Source organism: Ostreococcus lucimarinus, chromosome 7, assembly GCF_000092065.1.
Source record: "Ostreococcus lucimarinus CCE9901 chromosome 7, complete sequence".
NCBI lineage: Eukaryota > Viridiplantae > Chlorophyta > Mamiellophyceae > Mamiellales > Bathycoccaceae > Ostreococcus > Ostreococcus sp. 'lucimarinus'.
The window spans coordinates 542,419-564,556 of NC_009361.1; the positions used below are offsets into that span (position 1 = coordinate 542,419).

General features: G+C 60.4%; 13 protein-coding genes across 13 annotated transcripts; 8 read left to right on the top strand and 5 right to left on the bottom strand.

The window, feature by feature from the left end:
* Positions 1-488: 488 nt before the first annotated feature.
* OSTLU_35638 (predicted protein) lies at positions 489-2,177 on the top strand (the record flags this gene model as incomplete). The annotated part of the gene is made up of 2 exons (XM_001418701.1): positions 489-1,367; positions 1,404-2,177. Coding segments are annotated over 2 exons (1,653 nt in total), but the record flags the coding sequence as incomplete, so codon positions are not given.
* Positions 2,178-4,065: 1,888 nt separating this feature from the next.
* Positions 4,066-5,514, bottom strand: OSTLU_24833 (predicted protein; the record flags this gene model as incomplete). The annotated part of the gene is made up of 1 exon (XM_001418929.1): positions 4,066-5,514. The coding sequence occupies exon 1, from the start codon at positions 5,455-5,457 to the stop codon at positions 4,066-4,068; it is 1,392 nt and encodes a 463-aa protein (XP_001418966.1). The 5' UTR covers positions 5,458-5,514.
* Positions 5,515-6,275: 761 nt separating this feature from the next.
* OSTLU_93050 (predicted protein) lies at positions 6,276-6,701 on the top strand (the record flags this gene model as incomplete). Its single annotated transcript, XM_001418702.1, has 1 exon — positions 6,276-6,701. A coding segment is annotated over one exon (426 nt), but the record flags the coding sequence as incomplete, so codon positions are not given.
* Positions 6,702-6,835: 134 nt separating this feature from the next.
* Positions 6,836-8,248, top strand: OSTLU_35218 (predicted protein; the record flags this gene model as incomplete). Its single annotated transcript, XM_001418703.1, has 1 exon — positions 6,836-8,248. One exon carries the CDS (start codon positions 6,836-6,838, stop codon positions 8,246-8,248), a length of 1,413 nt encoding a protein of 470 aa, XP_001418740.1.
* A 39-nt stretch (positions 8,249-8,287) lies between these two features.
* OSTLU_32734 (predicted protein) lies at positions 8,288-8,802 on the bottom strand (the record flags this gene model as incomplete). The annotated part of the gene is made up of 3 exons (XM_001418930.1): positions 8,288-8,433; positions 8,501-8,696; positions 8,758-8,802. 3 exons carry the CDS (start codon positions 8,800-8,802, stop codon positions 8,288-8,290), a joined length of 387 nt encoding a protein of 128 aa, XP_001418967.1.
* Positions 8,803-9,067: 265 nt separating this feature from the next.
* On the top strand, positions 9,068-10,213 carry OSTLU_93051 (AEC family transporter: auxin efflux; the record flags this gene model as incomplete). Its single annotated transcript, XM_001418704.1, has 1 exon — positions 9,068-10,213. The coding sequence occupies one exon, from the start codon at positions 9,068-9,070 to the stop codon at positions 10,211-10,213; it is 1,146 nt and encodes a 381-aa protein (XP_001418741.1).
* Positions 10,214-10,292: 79 nt separating this feature from the next.
* Positions 10,293-11,042, bottom strand: OSTLU_12738 (predicted protein; the record flags this gene model as incomplete). Its single annotated transcript, XM_001418931.1, has 1 exon — positions 10,293-11,042. The coding sequence occupies one exon, from the start codon at positions 11,040-11,042 to the stop codon at positions 10,293-10,295; it is 750 nt and encodes a 249-aa protein (XP_001418968.1).
* A 242-nt stretch (positions 11,043-11,284) lies between these two features.
* Positions 11,285-11,941, top strand: COX11 (cox 11/CtaG family of cytochrome oxidase assembly protein-like protein; the record flags this gene model as incomplete). The annotated part of the gene is made up of 1 exon (XM_001418705.1): positions 11,285-11,941. A coding segment is annotated over one exon (657 nt), but the record flags the coding sequence as incomplete, so codon positions are not given.
* A 206-nt stretch (positions 11,942-12,147) lies between these two features.
* Positions 12,148-14,418, top strand: OSTLU_32738 (predicted protein; the record flags this gene model as incomplete). The annotated part of the gene is made up of 1 exon (XM_001418706.1): positions 12,148-14,418. The coding sequence occupies one exon, from the start codon at positions 12,148-12,150 to the stop codon at positions 13,699-13,701; it is 1,554 nt and encodes a 517-aa protein (XP_001418743.1). The 3' UTR covers positions 13,702-14,418.
* Positions 14,419-14,564: 146 nt separating this feature from the next.
* CYN21 (Peptidyl-prolyl cis-trans isomerase, cyclophilin-type) lies at positions 14,565-16,133 on the bottom strand (the record flags this gene model as incomplete). Its single annotated transcript, XM_001418932.1, has 1 exon — positions 14,565-16,133. The coding sequence occupies one exon, from the start codon at positions 16,131-16,133 to the stop codon at positions 15,417-15,419; it is 717 nt and encodes a 238-aa protein (XP_001418969.1). The 3' UTR covers positions 14,565-15,416.
* Positions 16,134-16,421: 288 nt separating this feature from the next.
* On the bottom strand, positions 16,422-19,086 carry OSTLU_35422 (predicted protein; the record flags this gene model as incomplete). The annotated part of the gene is made up of 3 exons (XM_001418933.1): positions 16,422-17,243; positions 17,307-18,845; positions 18,979-19,086. 3 exons carry the CDS (start codon positions 19,084-19,086, stop codon positions 16,422-16,424), a joined length of 2,469 nt encoding a protein of 822 aa, XP_001418970.1.
* Positions 19,087-19,117: 31 nt separating this feature from the next.
* Positions 19,118-20,229, top strand: OSTLU_32744 (predicted protein). The gene has a single exon (XM_001418707.1). It carries the CDS (start codon positions 19,524-19,526, stop codon positions 20,166-20,168), a length of 645 nt encoding a protein of 214 aa, XP_001418744.1. The 5' UTR covers positions 19,118-19,523; the 3' UTR covers positions 20,169-20,229.
* Positions 20,230-20,401: 172 nt separating this feature from the next.
* On the top strand, positions 20,402-22,123 carry OSTLU_32745 (predicted protein; the record flags this gene model as incomplete). The annotated part of the gene is made up of 1 exon (XM_001418708.1): positions 20,402-22,123. One exon carries the CDS (start codon positions 20,402-20,404, stop codon positions 22,121-22,123), a length of 1,722 nt encoding a protein of 573 aa, XP_001418745.1.
* Between the last annotated feature and the right edge of the window lie 15 nt (positions 22,124-22,138).

The following is a 22,138-nucleotide window of genomic DNA, read 5'->3' on the forward strand; positions in this document are numbered from 1 at the left end:
GGGGAAGCGCGGGCGGGAAGGGCGCGGAAGGAGGACGACGGCGGGAGGGATGGGACGCGAAGGAGAACGCGGGGCGCGACGAAGACGCGACGCCGGCGGCGAGGCGGGACGCGATGCGCGCGGGCGCGAACGCGCGGGAGGAGGGGACGGGGAATCAGTTGACGGTGACGTCGATGTTTGCCGCGGCGGCGGGGGCGCGGGCGCGACCGACGACGGTGCTCGGGGAGGTTCGGGAACGGTTGGCGCGCGCGCCGGAGACGACGACGACGACGACGGGGATCGGGCGGGAGAAGAAGCGAAAAGAAAGCGCGCCGGCGAAGAGGAAGCATCAGGGGACGCTGCCGAAGGAGTTGATGATTCGTAAGTGTCCGGACAAGGCCCGGGAGCTGGAGGCGTTGATGACGAATTTGGCGCCGGACGCGCTGGGCGCGAGAGACGCTTCGGGCTTGACGCGGTGCGATTCCGCGGGCGGACCCGAGGGGTTGCCCATGGATCCGGAAGCGATTCAAACGTACGTCTATCCGGCGCAGATTTCGCGGCGTGATTATCAGTTTGACATGGCGCGTAACGCCCTGCTGACGAACTCACTGGTATGCCTGCCCACGGGTTTGGGCAAGACGCTCATCGCGGCGGTGGTGATGTACAACTATTACCGATGGTTTCCCACGGGGAAGATTATTTTTATGGCGCCCACGCGACCTTTAGTGGATCAACAGATGTCAGCGTGTCACACCGTGGTGGGGATTCCCGCCTCTGACACCATCGTATTGATGGGAAGCACGAAGAAGGACGACAGCGGATCGAGACGAGACTTTTGGCGAGAGAAACGTCTCTTCTTTTGCACCCCGCACACGGTAGCGAACGATTTGGAAAGCGGCGATTTGGACGCCAAACAAATCGTGTGCGTCGTCGTCGATGAAGCGCACCACGCGCGAGGACAGTACGCTTCCGCGGAAGTGCTTCGTTTACTTCACGAACGAAAAGTGAGATTTCGTTTATTGGCGCTCACGGCGACGCCGGGGCAAGGATTGGACGAAGTTCAAAAAGTCGTCGAGACGCTGCGCATCGGACGTATCGATTTCAGAAGCGACCAAGACCCCGATGTTTCGCGTTACACGCACAAGCGCGAGATGACTGTGGAAAAGGTCAAGCCCGATCAGGCGATGTCTCACGTGCAGGACATGCTGTGCGAGCTACTGCGCCCGTGCTGCGCGCAACTCGTCAACATGGGCGCGCTCGGCGAAGCGGGCTTTCGAATGTTGACGTTTATTAAAAATAAAGCCACAAACGGGGCATCGCGCGTCGAACCACCGGCGTGGTTCACGCTGCAATCCGCACAGCAGGCGATATATAGAAATCAGCACCAAGTGCGCGCCAGAGGGCAAGCGTTAGGCTTGCTCGAGACCGCGATGGAACTCAGTAAGGCGTACGAGCTTTTGCTCAAGTACGGCGCCAAGAGCGCGTACGATTACATCGATAAGCGCGGTCGAGACAAGAGCAACACGCTCGTTCATCGCAGCGACCCAGTATCAGTAGAGTTGGTGGATTTGATTCGTTCGATGTCGTCAAACGGCGCACATCACTCGCCAAAACTCGACAGATTGACGTCGATTCTAAAGCAACACTTCAGAGACGCTACGGCGGATACGCGAGTGATCATTTTCACATCGTACCGTGAAAGCGTCAAGGACATCGTTCAAGCCCTTCGCGAGGTCCCCGCTGGCGAGGACACCGCGTGCAAGATTAAAGTTGCAGAGTTCGTCGGTCAGGGCGATACGGGCGCGACGGGTAAGAAACGGGCGCCTGGTGCTACCTCGCGCGGTACTAAGGGACAGACGCAAAAAGAACAAAAGCAGACGCTGGACGATTTCAGAGCCGGAACGCTGAACACACTCGTGGCGACATCCATCGGAGAAGAGGGATTGGACATTCCGAGCGTAGATTTGATTTTTTTCTTTGACGTCGTTGATACCATTCGTGCCATTCAACGAATGGGTCGAACTGGTCGAGCGCGCGATGGCAAAGTCGTCATTCTCGCGACGGAGGGTAAAGAATACGCCAAGTTTACGAGCGAGCAGAAAAAGTACGAAACTTTGATGACGTGCCTACGAATGCCAGAAACGCACTTTCGGCTCGACAAAAAGTGTCCTCGCATCGTTCCAGATGGCGTGACACCGGTATGTCAACTCGCTATGATCGAACCATCTCCTGCGGAGAAGAAGACCAAGTCCAAAATGAGCGAACAAGCGGAAGTGGCGAAGCCAAAGAAGCCAAAGAAAGCGATGGGTGCGAAAGCTCTTTTGAATGCGGCGAACAAGCTCAACGATACTCCTCTTGATGCGGCGAGCAAGGCCATTCTTTATGCGTACGAATACCAGGGAAGTGCGATGGAAGATCTCGATTTTTCGGCGTCCACGCCGTTTCTTTCGCGCCCGCATCCGGTGTACGCAATCGAGCATAGTGACTTGACCCGCGCGTTCATCGGTGTGATGGCGGATTTGCAAGACATGCCACGCGTCGATGCTACTGGGAGTGCCCTTTTGAATGGACCATGCGCCGAAAGTCGGCTCAAGCAAACATCAGCACCAAACTTGATCGAGCCAGAGCTGCAACGAGACGAGTCGAACGCGCCGACTGTTGTTGAGGCAATTGATGTCGAAGAATTCCCCGTCAATGACGATTTCCAAGACGACTGGGGCAACGACTGGCCTGCAACATCACAAGACGGTCCTGCGTACGAGGCGGCGATCAAAACGAGTCAAGAAGTTTTGGAGGAATTCACGCAGTTGAGCGATGCGGTTCCGCGGCGCATTTCCATGCACAGCGCCTCGCCGGCGCAGCGACCTTTGCAATCATCTGTTCTCGACTCATCCCCGCACGACTCGCAAGAGCTCGAAGATACGAAGGGCGATGGAAATGATGGTGATGACGATGATGATGATTACGAAGAAACGTTGGGTGACATGCTCTTCACCAAGAAGCAGCAGAGATTGGCGCGCGAACTGAGACTCAGCTCTTCCAGCGACAAAGTCGAAGAAAAACGCAAGAGTCAAGATCGACTGTCGATGCCTCCGCCTCCGCCTCGCATGACACCTCAGAGCACTGGTAAGGCGTCCGACGCCGCGCAATCATCAGGTGGAAGCGAGCTGAACTTCAAGCGTCACGTGCGTAAGACCAACGCGCGCGTGCTCATGTCGCAAGAAATTTCACCCATCATCGGCGACGGTCCCGAGGAAGCGCAAAACGATGGCGGCGAAGACGACGACGATGACGACATCGAATTCATCGGCGAGGAACCCGCTTCTCGCCCGCGTCGTCAGCAGCGTGTGCGCGCACAGCCTGCGTTCAACCCTCGGAAGAGGCGGAACTGTTTCATCGACGACGAGGCGGATGCGAGCGAAGAAGAGGACGGCGAAGAGGACGGCGATATGTCATCCGGCGACGAGAGATTCATCGCAAATTCCCAGGGAGACGACGCTATTGCTGAGCATCCGGGAGCGCGTTTCGCCGAAGCGACTCCCGATGAAGCGCCATGGCAACGCGTCACGCGAGATGCTCCAGCTGGAGTCGATTTGGCGCAGACTTTTGCCGCGTTGGGACCACGTGAACGGCACGCTGTGCAAGACACGCCAAGCCCGACCCAACGATGGGGTGGAAGTGGCGAAACGCGGTCTTCGAGTAAATATGATTCGAGTTTCATAGATGACGGCTCTGACGCTGGCTTGGATGATTCCGTCCAGCGACCGGCTCGTCAACCCGACGTCGTCGAAATTGACCCAGAACCTGTCCCCCGCGTTGAACAAACTGCGGAAGATATGTGGGCCGAATTCGATGACGATGGCATAGAAGATTGGGATGACGACGGGTGGAGTGCTGGCGATGCGCAGCCCGTTGCGGATACGAACGTGAATGACGATGGGTGGGGCGTCGCGAGTCAACAAAACCAAAACGCGGGCGCGAGCGATGACGACTGGTAATGTGACTGGGCAAATCAGAACATTAGAGGATTTGAATACAAACATAGGCGTAACAATCATTTTGGAGCACGCGAATACATAAAATACGTTACGCGGCGGACGGCGAAGAAGGTGGCAACGAGCCCAGAGGCGCGGTCGCACCGTCGAGATGCAATTCAATCTTTGGCGGCGGTTTCCTGCGGCGCCGTGACGGAGGCGTCGGCGGAAGGGCGAGAACCGGTTTCCGAAGTCGTTGCAGTAATTCTTCAATGTGGCGAAGCGTTCGTTGCGATGACAGTCGACCGAAATGGGTGGCGATGTCGCTCCACTTTTCGGGAACGTTCGTGGCGTCGTCGCTTGAAGCAAACAATCGTCGAGCCGTTTCGGCTCGTTCATGTCCTTCTTTCGTCGCCTCGTTGAAACATTTCGGGCACACGCATTGACGATCGCACAACAAGTACACGTACATCTTCAAACAATCTTCACACGAACACGTTTCGGCAAAGAAATCGTAGCCCACAATGCCGTCGATGTCGGTGTGAAGTTTGAGCGCTTCTTCGCACGCGCACGAGTGGTACATTGGCGAATTAGGATGATCGATTACCGAGTGGAGCACGTCTTTGTGCGTTTCCAAACCAACGTCGTGATCCAGACGATTGCGCTGATACTGTCGCATGATGTCTCGCAACGCCTTCGTCGCGTCTTCGCAGCGCGCGTCGAGCGATTCGTGCGAATTAGACATGAACAAAGTCAATTCCCAGTGCGCCTTTTCGACGCGTTCGACTCTGCGACGAATGAACCGTCTACCCTTACCTTTTGCGGTGTGCTTCGGCTTTGTCGCGATGTCGATCCACTTTAGCGGTGGCAACGGCAACTTGTCTTGCTTTTGCGATGGCGCCAAAGCGATCGACGGCGTCGCCGGCAAAGGCTTCGGCAGCGCGGGATACTCCTCCTCCGCCGCCGAATCGGCGAACGAAGGTTGCGGCAGCGCCGAGGGCGACGGCGGCGCGGTATCCGGTGACGATGTCCCGGGAGACGGCGATGAAGAACATCCCATCACGGTACGTCCGGAACCCGACGTGTGACTCTTCTTCGGCGACGACCTTTTCGACGTAGATCTCCGCGTCGCCCCTCGCCGAGTCGGTTTGCCGATTCGCGTCGGCGACGCCGATCCCGCGCCTCGCATCATCAGCATCCCCGCCGCCACTCGACTCGCCTCCATCGCCGCGCACATCGCCATCTCGCGCTCTCGCATCGCCTTCATCGCGTCCCTTCGCGTCGCGATCAACGCCTCGCGCATTTCATCGTCCAAAATCTCCGCGACGACGACGATCGAATCGGCGGCGCGCGCCGTCGACAACACCGCCACCAATCCCAACCCACTCACCGCCACGAACCGCGTCGCGTGCGCCGGCGCGCGCGCGTGCGCGATCGGCACCGTCGGCATCGGCGCTCCCGCGCCCCACGCCCCTCCCCGCACGCCCTCGAACGCGCCGCGCATGACGTTTCGACCCCCCTCGCGCGTCGCGTCGAGTGCCCCGATCCCTTCGACGCCGCGCGTCGTCCTCGTTCCCGTCCCGCGCGCCCGCTCGTCGCGCGCCGCGCGCGCCGAAGCGCGTCACCGCGCGCGCGCCGCCCGCCCGGCGCGCCCGCCCGCGCGACGACGCGTCGTCGCGTCGTCGCCCCGCGCGACGCGCAGTGCCGACTTCGCCGACCGCGCGATCGCGCGATCGAGGTTCGTCGACGACCCTCGCGCGAGGTTCGACGCGCGCGATCGAACCTCGCGATTTCGGGGTCGATCGACGCGCGCGCCGACCGACGGCGATCGCGCGATCGAGGTTCGTCGACGACCCTCGCGCGAGGTTCGACGCGCGCGATCGAACCTCGCGATTTCGGGGTCGATCGACGCGCGCGCCGACCGCGCGATCGCGCCGACCGCGTCAGAACACCGCGCGCGTCGACGACCGTCATGCTGCGCGCGCTCGCGAGACGAGAGGTGCGAGGCGACGACGCGAGGCGACGCGAGGCGACGACGACGACGCGCGCGCGCGAGGCGAGGCGACGACGACGCGCGCGCGCGAGGCGACGCGCGAGACGTTCGTAGGGTTGGCGAACGATCGATCGCGGGGCGCGAGGGACGACGGCGACGCGCGACGGCGACGCGCGACGGCGACGCGAGGGCGAGGGCGAGGACTGACGGAGACGCGGTGTGGTTTCGGGGGGTAGGTTGGGGCGTTCGCGCGCGCGGCGCGACGGACGTACGCGGGGGACGCGGCGGCGCCGGCGACGGGGAGCTGGGACGCGATCAAGACGGAGGCGTTGTCCGACGCCTCGCACAAGGAGCTCATGGCGCTGCAAAAGGCTGTCGCTGATATGCGCGATGCGGTCGCGCGCGCGGCGTATAAGGGACCGGAACCGGATTTCGCGGCGATGCGCAAGGATACGAAGATGCCGGAAATCGTGGACGAGTTTGAGAAGGCGTACAAGGGCGTGACCAAGCCGGATGCGAAGAGCCCGGAAATCGAGGCTTTGCGATCGTCGTTCGTGGAGATCGAAGCCGAAGCGAAAGCGCACGCGGAGCACGCGACGAAGCGCATTGCTGAACTCGATCTCGAGCTCAAGGCCATCGAAGAGCAACGCTCCAAGCTCGGGTCGATCACCATGGACGAATACTTCCAAACCAATCCGGAGCTGAAGAAGAAGATTGACGACAGGATCAAGAACGATCAGTGGTTCGAGGTCTAATCTCGATCGTCTGTTCGTGTATTTCCCCTTAGCAGAGCGTCACGCAAGTTGTGATTATAGATTTTTCTGAAACTTATCGAGTCCCGCCGACTTCAGAGTTTGACTCTCGCCGGTCGCCGTCGCGCGACCGGACCATGGCGACGTCGCTCGATGAACCCGCGCGCGGTCGCACGAGTGGCGTTGATTCGACTTCCAACGCGCGGTTGAACTCGCAAGACGTCGAGGAACGCTCGACGGAGCGCGCGGACTCGCGAAGCGCGTTGACCGCGGTGGACCGCGCTCGAGGACGCGCGGGTGTCGCGCGAGAGAGCTCGCAACCATGCCGCCCGAGAGCGGTGCGGTTCGCGACGACGATGCCGAACACAATCACGCATAGTATTATGCTCGCTCGCGGCTGGAGCGAGGTCTCGCCCACGGACTCGAATTGGGATTTGTTTTACGCGGACGTCGGTTGGATACACGAAAACGTGCCTTACAAGAGCGGCGCGCACATGGCGGAGCACCAACGCGTGAACCATTTCGCTAATCACGTGGAGCTGACGCGCAAGGATTTGATGGCGAAGAATTTGAACCGGGCGAAGAGACAAGCCGCGAAGAAAGGGGGAACTGAGGCGGCGAAATGTTTTGATATTTTACCCCTCACGTACGTGATGCCGCACGAGGCGTTGATGATGCAGCGCGCTTTCCGTGATCACGGTGGCTTGTGGATCATGAAACCGATCGGACGCGCGCAGGGTAAAGGAATTTTCATGGTCCATAAACTCTCTCAAATCACCAAGTGGCTCGCCGAGCGCGAGAAGAGTGGTGCGGAGAATATATGCATCGACAACTACGTCGCGCAGCGATACATTTCCAATCCGTATTGCGTCGGCGGTAGAAAATTTGACATGCGCTTGTACGTGTTGGTTCTTTCATATCGCCCGCTTCGGGCGTATTTATATCGCGAAGGATTCGCAAGATTCACCGCGGCGCGGTACACGTGCGACAAGGAGTCGTTGGGAGATGAAATGGTGCACTTGACGAATCACTCGGTGCAAAAGCGAGACGCGAATTACGACGCTTCCAAGTGCGATTTGCGATGGAGCGCGCGTAGTGTTCGCCAGTACATCGCCGCGAAGCACGGCACGGCGACTTCGGACGCGCTCATAGAAGAGATTACCAAACTCATCATCAACTCTTTGCTTTCCGTGGCGCCAGTGATGATAAACGATCGACATTGTTTTGAAATGTACGGGTACGACGTCATGTTGGACGAAAATTTGCGACCGTGGCTCATCGAAGTAAACGCGTCACCATCGATGAGCGTCGATAGCGCGAGCGATAGAGCGTTGAAAACGGCACTCTTCGAAGATGTGCTAAACGTGGTCGACATGGAGAAGCAATTCGATCGAACGAGTGACACCGCGAAACGCGTTGGGGGCTTTGATTTAATACACGACGGCGTCGTCGTCGAAGAAAATCTACGCCTACTCGGGGCACTGAATGACGATAGAGAATCATCTTTGGCGCGAACGCAAATGGTTTATGATGAAAAAATGGCGATGTGATCGATTTAAACGTCGTACTGCTCGTCTTCATCTTGCGGTTCATCCTTCAAAATCGGTTTCCCTTCGGCGTCGAGCGGCCAAGGATTCCCGTCCACGTCGACGGGCACGTCGAGTTTCATCAACGTCGGCACGCTCCACGGGTATCGTTTCACCATCCCATACTCGATCGGTCTGCCAAAGTTTTTCTGCGCGCGCGAAATGAAAATCATATCGTCAGTCCCTCGCCTCGATCGCGTCGACGTCTCGAACGACTCGCCTTGAAATTTTCTTGAAAAATTCTCTGCGCCTCCTTGAACTCCGGCGTCGTGAACGACAACCGCGGATCCTCAAACTCGCGCATCTTCTCTAACTTCTCCGTGTGTTGCTTCATCTGTTCCAGCAAGTCCATCTGTTCCTTGTCGTTCGGATCGACGCGTCGTTCAAAGTCCTCGAGCTTGGCTCTGTCCTCCTGCGCGTCGTCGTTCGTCGCCGTCAGTCACCGCGCGCGTCTTTCGCGCGCGTCACCGCACCTCGGCCGCCGCCGCGCCTCCCGTCCATCTCGCCGCGCCCGACATCGCGTCTCCCGCGCGTCGTCGCGCCTTCGTGTGTCGTCCCGCGCGCGCGTCCCCGCGCGCCTCGTTCGTAACGCTCGTGCGTTTTTCGAGCGAAAACGACGAAAAAATTCAAAAAGAGTGATTATTATGCAACAGCCCGTCGAAAGTCGGTATGTTTTCCGTCGACGCGCGAAATTCGTTGACGAGCGATTCGTCCGCCGGCGCGCGCGCGCGCTTACGGGCGGGCGGCGGCGGCACACCGCGCCGTCTCGCGCGAGCGCCGCACATGGTGCGCGCGGGCGCGCAGATATTCTTCGCGAGCGTGCGCGCGGTGCTGGAAATATTCTGCGTCGGCGCCGTCGGCGTCCTGGGCGCGCGCCGAGGCTGGCTCGACCGCAAGACGTGCAAGACGCTGTCGACGTTTAATGGAAACTTTTTCCTGCCGGCGCTGCTTTGGGTGTCGCTGAGCCGCTCGGTGAGCGCGAGCGCGCTGCGAAAGCTGTGGTTACTGCCGGTGACGTGCGTCGCGCACGTGACGCTCGGACTGGCGCTCGGGCTGGGCGTCGTGCGCTGGGCGCCGGTGAAGCCGGGCTTCAGAACCGTCGCGTTGATGTCGAGCGGATTCGGCAACTCGCTGGCTTTGCCGGTGGTCGTGGCGAGGGCGATCATCAAGAACCCGAGGATTGGGAATTTGACGTTCACGAGCGATGATAACGATCGAGCGGTGTTGTATCTGTCGTCGTACGTGGTCGTGCTGAGCGGGCTGATGTGGACTCTCGGACCGTTTTTGTTCAGACGACGCGTAGCCGCGAAAGTTTCGCTCGAGGGAGGGGATGGGGGGGAGATGAGCGAACAGGCGGAACGCGATCGAACGCTGATGCGACAGCGTTCTTTCGCGAATAGGACTTTAGATTTTACGCGGACGTTTTTCAATCCCGCGATCGCCTCGTGCGTGTTGGGCGTCGCGACTGGGATGGCGCCGCCGGTGCGAGACATAATTTTTAACCCCGGGCGCGCGCTGAGTTGGATCGGTGGATCCGCGGAAATGTTAGCCGACGCGGCGATTCCTTCGATTTTACTCGTTATCGGGGCGTCGTTGGCGTACGGTCCCGATTACAGCTTGGCGGATCGAAAGACGTCTCTCGCCATCGTCGGAGTGCGATTCGCAATAATACCATTCTTTACGATTGGGCTGTATTATGCCTTTCGCAACGTCAGTGGGATCGCGCCCGACGATAAAACGTTTTGGCTCGTCTTCTTGATGCTCGGCACGACGCCGACGGCGAACAACATGATGCTTCAAGCTCAAATGTTCCACGACGACGATCGCGCGGGCGCCGGCGTGGGCACGTTGCTGTTTTGGCAATACCTCGCGTGTCCGGTGTTTCTCACCGCATTCGTGTCGTGGTACTTAGCCATGATCGATCGGTGATCGTCTCGATTACAGTCGCCGCGCCGCGGTTGTTTGTTATTTACTTTCTAGTCTTAGGCGACGTCGAAACGTCCACTTATTATTGATTCGCGATGCGCAAACCATTCTGAATCGTCTTCGAGTACTCGCCAACCGCCTGCACGATGAGCTCATCTTCTTCCATGCGCTCGGCGCGTTCTTTTTGAAGGCCGAGTTTCAGAGTCCCGAGCTCCTCGAGCACGACGGCGTGGAAGTCGCCTTCGCCCGCGGCGCTCTGGTGTCGCACCTCCTCCACCACCGACGCCAACTTCCCCACCGCGCTCTCCCGCGTGTTCCTCTCCGCCTCCACCTTCGTTCGCAATTCGTTCACCTCCTGTCCGACGCGCGCGATCATCTCCGCCTCGCGCTCCAGTCTCGCCAACCGTTCGTCGTCCAACGCCGCGCCGAAGTCCTCCACCCGTCGACTCAAACTCGTCGTCATCGTCTCCACCTCCATCGTCCTCTGTTCTTTCTCCGCGCTCAGCGCCTCGTGCACGCTCTCGATCGCCGTCGTCAGCGCCGTCACGCTCGCGCTCAACCGTTCCTCGACCGCCGTCGCCCGCGCGCTCAGCGTCGCCTCCGTCTCCCGCAGCATCCGTTCCAACCGTCCCGCGCTCTCCGCGCGCGCCTTTTTCTCCGCCTCGCTCGCGCGTTTCAATTCGCCCTCGAGCGCGTCCAGCCTTCCCTCGATCGCGTGCATGCGATCGCTCTCGAGCGCGCGCCGGTGCGTCTTTTCTTGTTCCAAATCGCCGTAGAAGGATTGAAACCGTTCGTTCAATCGCGCCAGTTTCGTCGCCGCGCGCGACGTCATCGCGAATTCGCGACGCCGCGCGACGCGAAATCGATCGAGTCGACGCCTCGCGCGCGCTGAGCCGGCGTCGCGGCGACGCGCGGATGAATGACGACGGATGACGAATCGCCGCGCGGTACCTCGTCCTCACAATGTCGCGCGCGGTCGCGTCGCGCGCGGCGCGCGCGCTGCTGCGCGCGCGCGGCGCGCGCGTCGCGGACGCCGCGTCGGCGACGGGCGCGACGGCGCGCGCGCGCGGCGCGGCGGCGACGCGCGCGGTGACGCATCGAGCGCGACCGTCGACGTCGGCGCGAGGCTTCGCGGCGAGCGCGAACGCGCCGAAGCGACCGAGAGGCGCGGACGCGGACGACGCGAACGCAGACTTCGCGAAATACCTGTTCGCGCTCGTCGTCGGCGTCGTCGGGGCGACGTACGCGTCGGTGCCGCTGTATAGAATGTTTTGTCAAGCCACCGGGTTCGGCGGGACGACGCGCCGAGCGACGCTCGAGGATAAATTAAAGAGCGATGCGTGGAGCGAAGCGCGAAGAGACGAGGCGCGAGGACGAGAGATAACGATATACTTTAACGCCGACGTCGCGGAAGGGATGCCGTGGCGATTCACGCCGACGCAGAAGAGTATCAAAGTGAGACCGGGAGAGTCGGCGTTGGCGTTTTACACGGCGAAGAATTTGACGAAGACGCCGGTGACGGGCGTGGCGACGTATAACGTGCAGCCGAATAAGTGTGGGGCGTACTTCAATAAGGTGCAGTGTTTCTGTTTCGAGGAACAGCGATTGCGAGGGAAGGAGGAGGTGGATATGCCGGTGTTGTTTTACATCGATCCCGAATTCGCGAGCGACCCAAACATGCGAGACGTGAAGAGTTTGATTCTCTCCTACACGTTTTTCAAGAGCGATGATTTCGAAGACGACGTCGACCAAGACGATGAGAAACCATCGGGCGTTCGCGTGCACGGTCCTGGGGTCGTCGCCGCGAGTTAGATGCATTGTGATAGATTTTAGTTTCGCTGCGTTTAAAACGTCCCAGAGCTGTCGTCGCGTCGCGCGCGCTTCCGCACACCTCGACGCGCGTCGGCGCGCCTCGGCGCCGTCGACCGCGCCGCGCGATGACGACGGTACCCGAAGCATCGTCACCGCGTCCAGGCGACGCCCTCGACGCGCTGCGCGCGCAACTCACCTGTCCGCTCTGTCGCGATGTCTTCACCGACCCGACGACGCTGCCGTGCAATCACACCCACTGCTTCGAGTGCGTCGCTCGCGCGCTCGGAGGCAAATCGTGGGACGCCAGCGCGTGCCCGGAGTGCGCGGCACCGACGGTGATGAAGGATTTGAGCGTGAACATGACGCTGAAGAGTTTCGTGGAGAATTTTAAGAGCGTCGACGCGGAGCTGCGCGAGGCGTTAGGGGCGATGCGAGAGTTGGGAGGCACGGAAGCGATGGATTGCGATGGTGATGATGGAGACGACGTCGGTGCGGGCGATCGTGGTGGAACGCTGGCCGACGGGGGCGTGATGGAGGGCGACGACGCGCGCGAGCGCGAGGCAAAGGCGTGCGAGAAGCTCGCCGAAACCATTCGCGCGATCGACGCCACGCTGGCCGTGATCGACAAGAAATTAGCGGTGTACAAGGCGAAGGATGAAGCGTTAGAGTCACACACACAGCCGCGGACGCAGACGCAGCCGGGGACGCAAGGGACGTTGGATATTGAGTCGATGACGTTGTCCGAGTTGCGGCGCCTGTATCGCAACGTCTTAGGCAGATCTGCGGCGTCGACTCGGAAGAAACCGTGGTTCGTCAAAGAGTTGTCGCAGTACGATCGAGACGTCATGGCCGCGGCGATGGCGGCGACGCAGCCCGAATCTCCTAAAGTCGTCGTGGCGTATAGCTCGAGCGCGCTACGATGCGGCGGAAGCCAGGATGAAAAGTTTGCCGAAGTCGAACGCGTCATAAAGTCCATCGACGCCGGCGCAGTGTTCATGGGCATGAAAGATCTGACGTCCGAGTGCACGCATTTGATCATGGACACCGGATCCAAAGATCGGGTGGTGAGAAAAAGAACGGTCAAATACGTCGACGCCATCGCTCGAGGGTTGTACGTCGTGCACGAGGACTGGCTCGCCGATTGCGCGGAGCGCGGGAGTTTTTCAAACGAAGAGGCCTTCGAATTAAAAGACGGTACGGGTACAGGCTCAGATGGCGCATCGCATAGCTTCGCGGACGGTCCTCGCCGCGCGCGAGTGTGCCGCGAGACGAATCAAAGACGGCTCTTTGAAGGCATTCGCGTGCGCGTCCAATGTTGCGGCGACGCGCTCCCCGCGTCGGCGTTGGAGAACATCTTAAGGCTCGCGGGTGCCATCATCGAGCCCGCGTCGCCGAAAACGCCGCGTAGATCATCTCGCCGACATAGTTCGGCGGTACGAGATCACGACGCGGTTCCGGATAGCGAGGACGAAGCCGACGACTCGCGCGAAACCGATTCCGTCGTCGAGGACGTCGCCGGCGATGGAGAAGACGAGGACGATGTGGTCGTGACTTTAGTGGACGATTTAACCCCTCGCTCGACTTTCAAATCGATCTCTAAACCGGTGAATTGGAAATGGGCGCTCGAGTGCGTCACGCGTTGGGAACTGTTGCCCACGCTAAAGTGGCTCAAGCGATGAACGTGAACGATTATTTGACTGGCGCGCATTGATTGAAAATTGTAACGATATCGCGCGCGCGCGCTGTAGTACAAAAAAACACGAAAACACGAAAACGAGCCCGAACGCCGCGATCACGGACCCGGGTACGTGCAAATCCCCACCTGCGCCACGGGTCGGCACGACGCGCCCTTCGGACATCCTCCGTTCGGCGCGTCGTCTCTCGGATTACACACCAACGCGCATCGGTTCGGTTTATCGCTCCCCGGCGTCTGCAGCACGCACATCCCTCGCGCCGTCGCCCCTCGATACGGATCTTTCGGGCACGGCGACGCCACCGAGCACGACGGCGAGCAGAAATCTCCCGGCACGCCCTGAATCTGCACCTTCATCTCCGTCGCCAGGCACGCCCGCCTCGCGGGATCGCCGTACGGCTTCGACCGCCCTCTCGGTTTCGGTCCCGGCGCCGCGAGCGCGCCGACCGCGTCCATGATCTCCGCCGCCGTCTTCGCGAGCGCACCGAGCGCGCCGAGCGCGTCCGCGCGCGTTCGCGCGCCGTCGAGCGCGCGCGCTGGATCCGCGTTCGCCATCGCGTCGTCGTTCAGCGCGACCGTCGTCGCGGTCGCGGTCGCGGTCGCGGTCAGCGTCAGCGTCAGCGTCAGCGTCAGCGTCAGCGCGAGCGCGCGGACCGTCGCGCGGGCGCGCGTCGCGCGGCGTCGCGTCGGCATCGCCGTCGTCGTCGCCGAGTGCGGGCCGGCGCGTCTTCGCTCTCATATTTCTATTTCGAAACCTACCTCGTGATAATACGCGATGCTCGATCGTACTGTGGAGCCCGACTAACTAAGTAACCCTTCGAAGTCTTTCGGGCGCCGGTGTCGCATCATATTCCGCCTCGCGCGACCCGCGCGCGAGTTTCGCGAGGATGACGTCGATCGAAGCCTTCGCGGCGAAGAACGCGAGGTTGGACGCGATACGAAAAGAGCGCGACGCCGCGTGCGGGTGGCGCATGTGGTTCGCGTGCGCCGTCTTCTCGTTTCTGCTCGTCGGGCCGGTGGTCTCGCTGGTGCCCATGATGCGAGGCGCGGGACCGGCGTACGTGGCGATCGAGCTCGCGATGATCGCGATGATCGCGTGGTGCGCGGTGGAATACGGGCACAGAAGGGCGGTTTGGTTCATTTGCATCGCGCGGGGAGTGTGCGTGACGTTCGAGAAGACGGAAGGCTTTCGAGCTTGGGCGACGCGGGCTCCGATGACGTTTGCCATCGTTTTCGTCGCGTTGCACGGTTTCATCACGTACCTGGGGTTAGATCCGACGTTATCGAAAGGAGAGCTGGCGGACATTCTTCTCGCTGTATTATCGATACTGGCGGTCATGTTTGTACTGCTGATGACGAAGAATTTGTGCGACATCGAGGGCGCGAATGCGCTGCTGACGGTGCCCATGTTTGTCTATTTTTTCGACGATGACGACATCTTAGTCGAGCGCGGTTTCGCCACGGTTTCTTTCGCTGTTTTGGCCAAGTACGTGCTGATCGATCGCAAAGATGAAAAGATGGCTCTGCAGAAATTTTCGTGGAATGAAATTCACGCGTTACACGGCGAATCGGCGAATACAGACGGTGACTCGGCGTATCGGCGACCCACGCTCATCGATGGGATCCGCTTGGTGGCTTTTTTGAAAATTTACAAAGATTTGGAATCTTAACACGCGCTACGCTAGTTGTTGCATGTTCGAGCTAATCACTGAGCTGCAATTCGCCGCATGCAGTGATGGCGACTTGGCCGAGAGGTTGACCCGATTCGGTTCCGACGGCTTCACACGCGGCGACGACATCCATACCTTCTAATACGCGTCCGAACACCACGTGCTTGTCATCCAAGCTCGGCGCTGGCGCGGTTGTGATGAAAAATTGCGATCCATTCGTGTTTGGTCCCCGATTAGCCATGGACAACACACCTGCGTCGTCGTGTGATATCCCAAACGCCTCGTCGTCGAAATCTTCGCCGTACACGCTCTCACCTCCTTGTCCGTTCTGCAGCGTGAAATCTCCACCCTGACACACGAACCCTTTGACTATTCTATGCAAACACGACCCTTCGTACGTTAATTTCTTTCCACTCTTCGCGCTCAGACCCTTCTCTCCCGTGCAAAGCGCTCTAAAATTTTCCACCGTCTTTGGCGCGTGCTTTCCGTACAACCCAAACACGATTCGCCCTCTCGCCTTTCCATTCACGCTGACGTCAAAGTAACACTTACACGTCACCGTGACGTCTCCCGGGGGTGGTAAATCGCTCTCTAACACTTTCTCCCACGCGTCGTATCGGTTCGCCTTTTCCAACGTCACCGTCACGCGCTCGAGCTCTTTCTCCCAGTAGCACCCGTCGACGTCCACCGCGCTCGGAAACGCGCCCTCGACGACGGCGACGCCGTCATCCAGCGTGCAAACGCGCATGTGATCGCTGAAAATCTTCACGTCGAGCACCGCGCGCGGGATGTCGCGCGGGAGAGTGATTTCGAGCTCGACTTCGGAATGTCCCGGTGGCGCTTTGACTTTGACGCGCACGTCGTCGACGTGTCTCAACAGCGCCTCGGCGGCGCGCGAGAGTGAGCGGTGACGATGGTTCGACGCCCGAGATGCGCTCGCACGGAGCGCGCGTGGGACGTCGTGGGGACGCAACATGGAGGGACGAGTTGTGCGGAGACGGCTGCGCAGAAGAGGGAGTGATTTACAAATGCGCGGCTAAACGACGAGCGTGCTGTACCTATCCGCGGTGCCGTCCTCTACTTTGTGTTTCTGCTGTCGGATATGTGTGAGGGTGTTCGCGTACGATTGTTCGACGTCGCGTAAGGCGCCGATGGATTCGGCGTTGCGAACGTCGCCCACGCTCGACAGCTCGGTGTTGATCATGTCGATGAGCGCTTGCAATGCCTCGACGGTGACGGAAGTACATCCCTCAGGAGTTTTATCGTAAAAGTACAGGTATTTGTTCAGGATGCCGACGTAGAGCCCGAGAGCTTCGATTCGGTTCGCCGCGTTGCCGCCAAAGGTGTCTCGCACGGCGTTGGCTATTTTCACCGATTTCTTCAAGCACGACGCCACGGAATCGCTATCTTTCACCGTCTCGGTCCAAAATAAGTGTGCGCACGTGTACGCTCCCACGCATTGATCTGGTTTCTTCAGCAAACGCGCGCTATAGCCTGTAGTTTTGTGCACCAAAGATTCGCGGCTGTCGGCACCAAAGACATTCACTTTGTGCAACGTGCCGATAATTATGAAGAGCAAATTCACCTGTTTCTTCGTATCGGTGATGTTTTCTTCGTAAAGTACGAAAGCGCGTTCGAAGAACTCGTACGCGATGGACTCTAAGTTTGCCACCGCGGCAAGTTGTGCGGCTTCGAGGAAGAGCTTCAGCGCCTTTTCGTGACGTCCGGCCACCTCCGTGAGCGCGGTGATGCTCTTGTGCACAAAGTGAAGCGACTTCTTTAGCCACGGTGACTTGACCTCTATCGGCGTCGTAAATGAAATCGCTTCTTTGTCGTCATTGTTCGCATCGGCGGGCACCTCGTCGTCATCCTTCAAAGCCGCAGCCTTTTCTGAAGGCTTTTCGGCGCGCTCGGCTAGGACAATATCTCTCCCACAAGCGATGCCCGCAAACACGAGCGCGGGAAATGTGTGACGAATTCGCCGAGGTCCGCCTTTCAGCAAAATGTCGTACGCGGTGTTCAGCATTTCGAGTTGAAGCTCGTGATTATCTTCGGGAGCCTTGATCAAATGTACCACGCGTGCCACGACGTTTTGTTCCTCGGCAATCGCGGCGCTTCGCTCTTTCTCGACATCTTCCATCGCCTGTGAAGCTTCCTTTGCATCCGCGGACACGACACAGTCTATGAAGTCGTAAAGCATTTTCACGTGATCCACCGTCGTCAGCGTGCTTCTATTCTTCACCAAAGTTTGCACCACGCCGAGTGCGACTTTTTTCTTCGTGTCTTCGTCCAGCAGCGCGATGACTTTCGGATACGACTTCAACGAGAGTACGACGGACAGCTCGCACGATTCTAATGGATCGCTAAGTAACGTTGAAAGCTGCTGCGCGACCTCTGGATCCGTGATTGGAAGTTTACTCTGCAAGGAGTTCGCCAGTGCGAGCAAAATGTCGTCCAAAGTACCCGCTTCGGTGATTTGCAGCTTTCTCGCAAACGCCATCAACGCCGCGTACATGCCTATAATTTCCTTCGCCGGTACGTCATCGTGTGCTCCAATGATCGCTTGGCAGCATTCAAACGATTTCGGGAACACATCCGCGGCCTCAAACTCTGACTTTGCCTCGGGAGTTTCCTCGGCGTAACTCAGCAACCGCCCAAGAAGCGCGTTGAGAATCGAACCGACTCGCACATTCGCGCGCAACATCGACATCGTGGAGAACACTTCTTCGAACGTCGCCAGGTGATATTCGTCCGGAAACACCTGGATGAGTACGTCCAACAAGTACGGCTGTGCGAGCTCGTCCTTGCAATTCACGACCTGTTCCAGAATGCGCGGTAACACTGTCTCGCGATACAGCTGCAAATCCACGCCCTCGAGCTGAGACAGCGCGAGCAAGTTCTTCCCCACGAGATCTCGTAGCTCTTCCCGCTCGCCCTCTCGACGCTTCTTCCCGTTTGACGGTCCGATGTGTTGCATACGAACCCACAACTTGTTCATCTCGGTGAAATTTTGCAACAAAAACTCCACCGCGTCGTCGATGTTCCCTCCCTCGCCTTCGTACCGCGATCCTTTATCCGGCAACAACCCCTTACTCATCTGACTCAAATACGCTCTCAAGAACAACCCGTGCATCGGTTGCTGCACCCCGCGCGTCATCTCCACCAAATCCATCAACACGTCCCTCGCGCTCCCCTCTCCCAGCTCCACGTACGTCGCCCCAACCGTGATCAGCAGGTACAATCGCGGCAGTATGTTCCCCGCGTGTTGCACTAACTCGTACAACTCCACGCACGACCGTCCGTGTCGAGACTTATCCCCAAAGAACCGTCGCAGGTGCATCAACTCGTCGCTCGCCGCGATGTACAGCTCGTAGTACCCGCGCGGCGCCGGCGTCGTCGCCCGCAGTTCGCCCAGCATCAAGCTCGCGCACTTCAGCGCCTCGCGCAGGTTATCCTCGTCCTGATCCATCGCGATCCGATCGTCGTCGTCGTCAGTCGTCGTCGAGCGCGCGTCGCCAGTCGCGTCGCGTCGAATCAATCAATCGAATCAATCGCGCAATCATCGCGTCGCCGTCGCGCGTCGCGTCGCGCACCGCCGCCCGTTTCATGCGAAACGCGTGCTCTTTCACCGACGCCTTCGCCTCGTCCAACCACCGCGCCGCGCGCGCCGGATCGGCGTCGCGCGCGTCCGCGCGCTGCATCGTCGAGGAGTGCGGCGTCGTCGGCACTCCACCGCGCGACGCGACGACTCGCGACGACGGCGACGATGGCGCTCGCGGCGGCGGCGACGACGACGACGACGACGACGCGCGCGCTCGCCGCGCGCGGGCGCGTCGCGCGCGACCGTCGCGCGCGCGCGACGACGCGACGCGACGGTTTATCCATCGGCGCGGCGACGACGACGCCGCGCGCGCGCGCGGCGTCGACGACGCGCGTCTCGAGCGCGCGCGCGCGCGCGACGGTCGTCGTGAGCGCGCGCGCGAGGTCGCGAACGACGGCGCGCGCGGCGGAGGGCGCGGCGGCGGCGCCGAGCCCGAGCGGCGCCGAGGGTAAGGCTGGGTTCGACTTGGGCGCGCGCGTCAGAGCGATCGCGTTCTTCGTCACGTCCTTCTCTCTCGCCGTGCCGCTGATATGCATCATGGCGATGCTGTTTCCGCTGTGCTGGGTGTTCGATCGCACGCGGAGGAGCGCGCTGAGCTTTTGTAACGACGTGTGGGCGACGGTGTCGACGGCGCTCTTCTTCCCAATCGTCGTGGAGGGACGGGAACACCTGCCGCGTCACGATGAGGCGGCGGTGTACGTCGCGAATCACGCGTCGTTTATGGACATTTACTCGATGTTTCATCTGCGACGGCCGTTTAAGTTTATCTCGAAGACGAGCAACTTTTTGATTCCCGTCGTCGGGTGGTCGATGTTTCTCACGGGGCACGTACCGTTGAAGCGCATGGAGCGTCGCTCGCAGATGGAGACGCTGAAGAAGTGTCGGGAGATGCTCGCCGATGGGGGTTCGGTGTTATTCTTTCCCGAAGGCACGCGAAGCGCGACTGGGAAGATGGCGGCGTTTAAAAAGGGCGCGTTTAGCGTCGCCGCCAAGGAAAACGTGCCAGTCATCCCCGTCACCATCGTCGGCGCCCACGAAGCCATGGCGAGCGGGAAGGAGTACGAGTTGCACAACGCCGGCATCAAGGTCATCGTGCACCCGCGAATACAATCCACCGACGCCGACGATCTGTGTGCGCGTTCGGAAAAGATCATCAAGGAGGCGCTCGTGAACAACTCGTGAGCGGACGACGCGTCCGCGACTCGACGACGAGCGCCCCGATTCACCTTTCCCTCGCGCGCGGCGAGGGCGCCAAAATTGTAATACATCAAAAAGCCGTAGTAGGCGTCGAGCGCGCGCGCCGAGCGCCGCGCGCTGCGCGCCGTCGCCTTCGCGGGCGTCCCGCCTCGCGTCTCGTCGCCGCCGCGCGCGTCCGCAGACGCGGTCGCGCGCGCGAGGCGCCGCGTCGTCGCGACATGCCGCTCCCGCTCGATGTCACCGCGCGCGTCGCCGTCGCGCGCGCCGTCTCGGACGTCGACGCGCGCGCCGTCGTCGCGTTCGCCCTCGCGTTCGCCCTCGTCGTCGCCCTCGTCGTCGTCGCGCGCGCGCGGCGCGTCCTCGCGCGCGCGAACGTCGCCGCCGTGCGCTGGCGACCAAAGTTCTTGTGGCGGTTGTACCAGCGAAGCGCGCGGTCGCTGCTTCGGCGGGTGGAGGACAGGTTCTCGAGGACGGCGCGCGACGGCGGCGGCTCGGGACGACGCGCGTTCGGCGCCGTCGTCGGCGCGTGCCCGTTCGTGCACGTGGGAGAAGCGAAATTGGCGAGGGACGTGCTTCGAGGAACGACGGTGAAATCGCCGCTGTATCACGCGTTCGAGGCGTTTTCGGGGACGGGGATATTCACCGCCGAGGGCGAGGATTGGGAAGGGAAGCGCGGCGAGGTGTTGCGGGCGTTTCACGCGGTTGGATTGCAGGCGTTGAGAGATCGCGCGGTGGAAGAAAGCGCGAGAATCGTTCGTGGGATGAAGCTAGAGCTCGAGCGGGGCGGGACGAGGGAGATGGAGACGCTCGCGTTGCCGACGCTTCAGCGCTTGGCGTTGCGAGTGACGTTCGGGTATCTCACGGGGAATTCTCTCGCCGAGGCGTGCGCCGAGGTGGGACGCGCGCAGGCGGACGTGGAGTCCGAGTATTTAGCCGCCGCGACGACGTTGAGGCATTTGATTCCCGCGCGCGCGCGGAGCATTTGGATATTTAGTGATTTTTTATACGGGTTGACACCGGTGGGTCGGCTCGAGGCGAAAAATATTAGGACGACCCGCATGTTGTCGAGCTTGGCGCTGCGAACGGCGAAGAAAGACTCTCCGCTCGGGATGTTACGAGGAGGTGAGATGCATCTGCGCGAACGAGCGGTTCGCGTCGGCGACGACGAGTTCCCCAAGGGACTCCTCGACGAGACGACGACGCTTTTGTTCGCCGGTCACGACACGCAGAGCGCGACGTTATCTTGGGGTCTTCTGCGGCTCGTAGACAACGAGAAAATTCAGAACGAATTGCGCGTGAGTTTATTTGACGATGTGATCGTCGAAGCGTTGGGTCTACCGTCGAAGCGTCGGAAAAAACGCGCGTCGTCAGACGGTAAAAAAGCGGCGTGGGCCACGTCCGCGTTCGCTCCGATGCTCGAATCCGTGATTCGGGAGACGCTTCGTCTGCACCCAGTAGCGCCGCTCGTCGTGCGTATGCTTTCGGCAGACGTTAGTAGCGCCGAGATGACGATCCCGAAAGGTTGTGCGGTGGGCGTGTGGCTGAGTTCGGTGCACCGCGACGACGCGGTGTGGGATCGACCGGAGGAGTTCGACCCAAAGCGATGGACTGCAACTTCGCACGCGCGAACGGGTTCGACGGGTAGTTTCACGGAAGATAGCGAAGAAGATTCGAGTCTGGGGCCGGCATCAGGTAAGCCCGCGAGCGGGCTCAAGCATAAGGGCGTCGGGTACATGCCGTTCGCGTACGGTCCTCGTTCGTGCGTCGGGCAACACTTAGCTCAAGTCACGATGCGCGTCGCGCTCGCGCATCTCATCGAGGCGTTCGAGTTCGCGCCGAGCGCGGACGTTGACGCGTCGACACCGTCTGTGGGTTTCACGGTCACGCCGAGCACGGGCGCACCCTTACGAATTCGACTGGCGACGAAAATTGATCCATAGCGCGGCACTAGTAGC